General features: G+C 33.4%; 1 protein-coding gene across 1 annotated transcript in view; it reads right to left on the bottom strand.

Annotated features, from left to right (window-relative positions):
* The window catches only part of LOC143106113 (4-hydroxyphenylpyruvate dioxygenase-like), a 15,700-nt gene extending 13,354 nt beyond the window's left edge, over positions 1-2,346 (bottom strand). Inside the window, exons 1-3 of the mRNA XM_076270300.1 lie at positions 2,257-2,346; positions 1,932-1,958; positions 1,721-1,783 (exon numbers count right to left, since the gene is read on the bottom strand). Coding sequence (XP_076126415.1) covers positions 1,721-1,783; positions 1,932-1,958; positions 2,257-2,259 — 93 coding nt within the window. The 5' untranslated portion in view covers positions 2,260-2,346. The remainder of the gene's footprint in view (positions 1-1,720; positions 1,784-1,931; positions 1,959-2,256) is intronic.
* Between the last annotated feature and the right edge of the window lie 154 nt (positions 2,347-2,500).

Below are 2,500 nucleotides of genomic sequence, written 5' to 3'. Positions count from 1 at the left end.
GTGTATTTTTGTATTTTCAAAATACTGTAAAATACTGAAGGCCTGAAGAAGACCCAGCAGGGTCGAAACGTTGCGTATAGTATATTAAATATAAACGTTTAGTATATTAAATATAAACATTGCCTTTAGTATATTAAATATAAACGTTGCCTTTAGTATATTAAATATAAACGTTTAGTATATTAAATATAAACATTGCCTTTAGTATATTAAATATAAACGTTGCCTTTAGTATATTAAATATAAACATTTAGTATATTAAATATAAACATTGCCTTTAGTATATTAAATATACACGTTGCCTTTAGTATATTAAATATAAACATTTAGTATATTAAATATAAACATTGCCTTTAGTATATTAAATATAAACGTTGCCTTTAGTATATTAAATTTAAACGTTTAGTATATTAAATATAAACATTGCCTTTAGTATATTAAATATAAACGTTGCCTTTAGTATATTAAATATAAACGTTTAGTATATTAAATATAAACATTGCCTTTAGTATATTAAATATAAACGTTGCCTTTAGTATATTAAATATAAACGTTTAGTATATTAAATATAAACGTTGCCTTTAGTATATTAAATATAAACGTTTAGTATATTAAATATAAACATTGTCTTTAGTATATTAAATATAAACGTTTAGTTTATTAAATATAAACGTTGCCTTTAGTATATTAAATATAAATGGTGTCTTTAGTATATTAAATATAAACGTTTATATTAAATATAAACATTTAGTTTATTAAATATATGGGAGTCAAAAGCAATGTTGCGGACTTTATATCTCTTCATTTGGGTCAGCATATCTAATCTGTTGACTGATTATGGAAGGAGTCTCTTGCTTTCAGATGTTTTTCCAGGTACAAGTGAAGGGATAGACGAAAAAGAAAAAAATAATTTCTAAAAATAATTTCTAAAAATACAAAAATACAGTATTTTATTTTTATACAATTTTGGCTGCTGTATTTTGTAGCTTATTTTGATATTTTTTTAAGGTGGGTATTTGATATTTTATTTGGAAATGCATTTTGATGTATGTGTGCACATCCCTGGGTAGCCTACAGGGATCCGTATTGAATGAATGTAGCCTACTAGCCTACTCGTTTTTTGTCCGGTGCAAAACAAGGATCATTTCTATGCAACAACTAATAAAGAAATAACTGTTTGTAGCCTGTATTCTAGTCAAACCAAACAACACTGAAATGTACAAAACTGAACTGGCAGATATCATAGAAAAAAATATATTGTCAACATCACAAGCAGGCAGTCCAGTATTGTTAACATGTTGTTAGTGTTGTTATTTTCAGACTGTTGTGAATATGACACACATAATTCAGAATGTATCACCAATGCATGTGTGTGCAGGATCAAACCAAGAGTGCACACATGTCAATACAACCGGAGGAAAGTCAGGACGGGGTGCATACGGGCTACCAGGCAACAAGACTAATCGATTATAGTCGCGCAGCGCCCTCTTGTGGTCTTCAGAAAAACGTACACATGTGTCCAATATGGATCAAATTAGTTTGGGGGGAGGGTAATGCGGTTTAGGAGTTTCATGGTCGTTGCCCCCACCCCTTAGTAGAACCAATCCCCGTTTACCAGGAGAAAACTCCTCTTTGGTCAAACAATTTAAAATCTGATGACCAAAATGTTCGCGCAGAGGAACATAATAGGATATGGACAACATTGTAGCCCCTGACTCACCTGTTTGGCATTGCCGACCCAGAAAGTGATGTGGTCGAAGCAGAGGAACCTGCCCTGGTCATGCTGATGAGAGAGAGAGAGAGAGAGAGAGAGAGAGAGAGACTAGGTCGAACACAACTCTGCAAGTCTGGCTACTCTACTGTGGTTCTATACACTTTATATGACTGAACCAAATTCACTGATCAAAGATATGATTCAAAGAGCTTTATACCTTTTCACCTTTGTCCGTGTAAGTTGTCTGTGAAGAGGATTTCAAAAAGATGCATTAAAATTCATAGCATGCTAAACGCAGCAAACTGTCGGCCTATAGCCAAATCAAATTCGACCTAGTAATAATCTCTCAATAGGCTTATCATTGTTGTCATTGTGAAATCACTAATAGGATGCTTTATTATTATAATAGCCTAAGTGGTATAATAGCCTACATGTAGTCTAGTCTAGAGGTTATCTTGCACACAAACATTTAATTCCATAGCCAACATTCAAGCGAATAAACAATTATTTGTCTAAGAAATGACAAAGATAAAGTTCCTTACCATGTCTAGGCGTCTGCTCGAAGTCCGCTCACAAGTACAACTACAAGTACAAGTAGCCTACACAGGGACTACGAAGCAGCCGCACTGAATTTAAATGGTCGGAGTGGGAGATGGCTGTCTACGCCCCCTCCCATCACGAGCGGACGGCAGAACTGGACTGATGCGCGTGTTGTGTAATCTCAAGCAATTACCGGCTCGCGTTTTTTTTTTTTTTTTTTGAGAAACCGAATGTGAAATAAACACA

Source organism: Alosa pseudoharengus, unplaced genomic scaffold, assembly GCF_046254945.1.
Source record: "Alosa pseudoharengus isolate Yale_2024_CS ecotype anadromous, Long Island Sound unplaced genomic scaffold, YU_APseudo_1.1 YU_APseudo_1.1_scf_6, whole genome shotgun sequence".
NCBI lineage: Eukaryota > Metazoa > Chordata > Actinopteri > Clupeiformes > Clupeidae > Alosa > Alosa pseudoharengus.
Note: the sequence above shows the minus strand (reverse complement) of the source record. Positions and strands in the feature narration are given on the sequence as shown.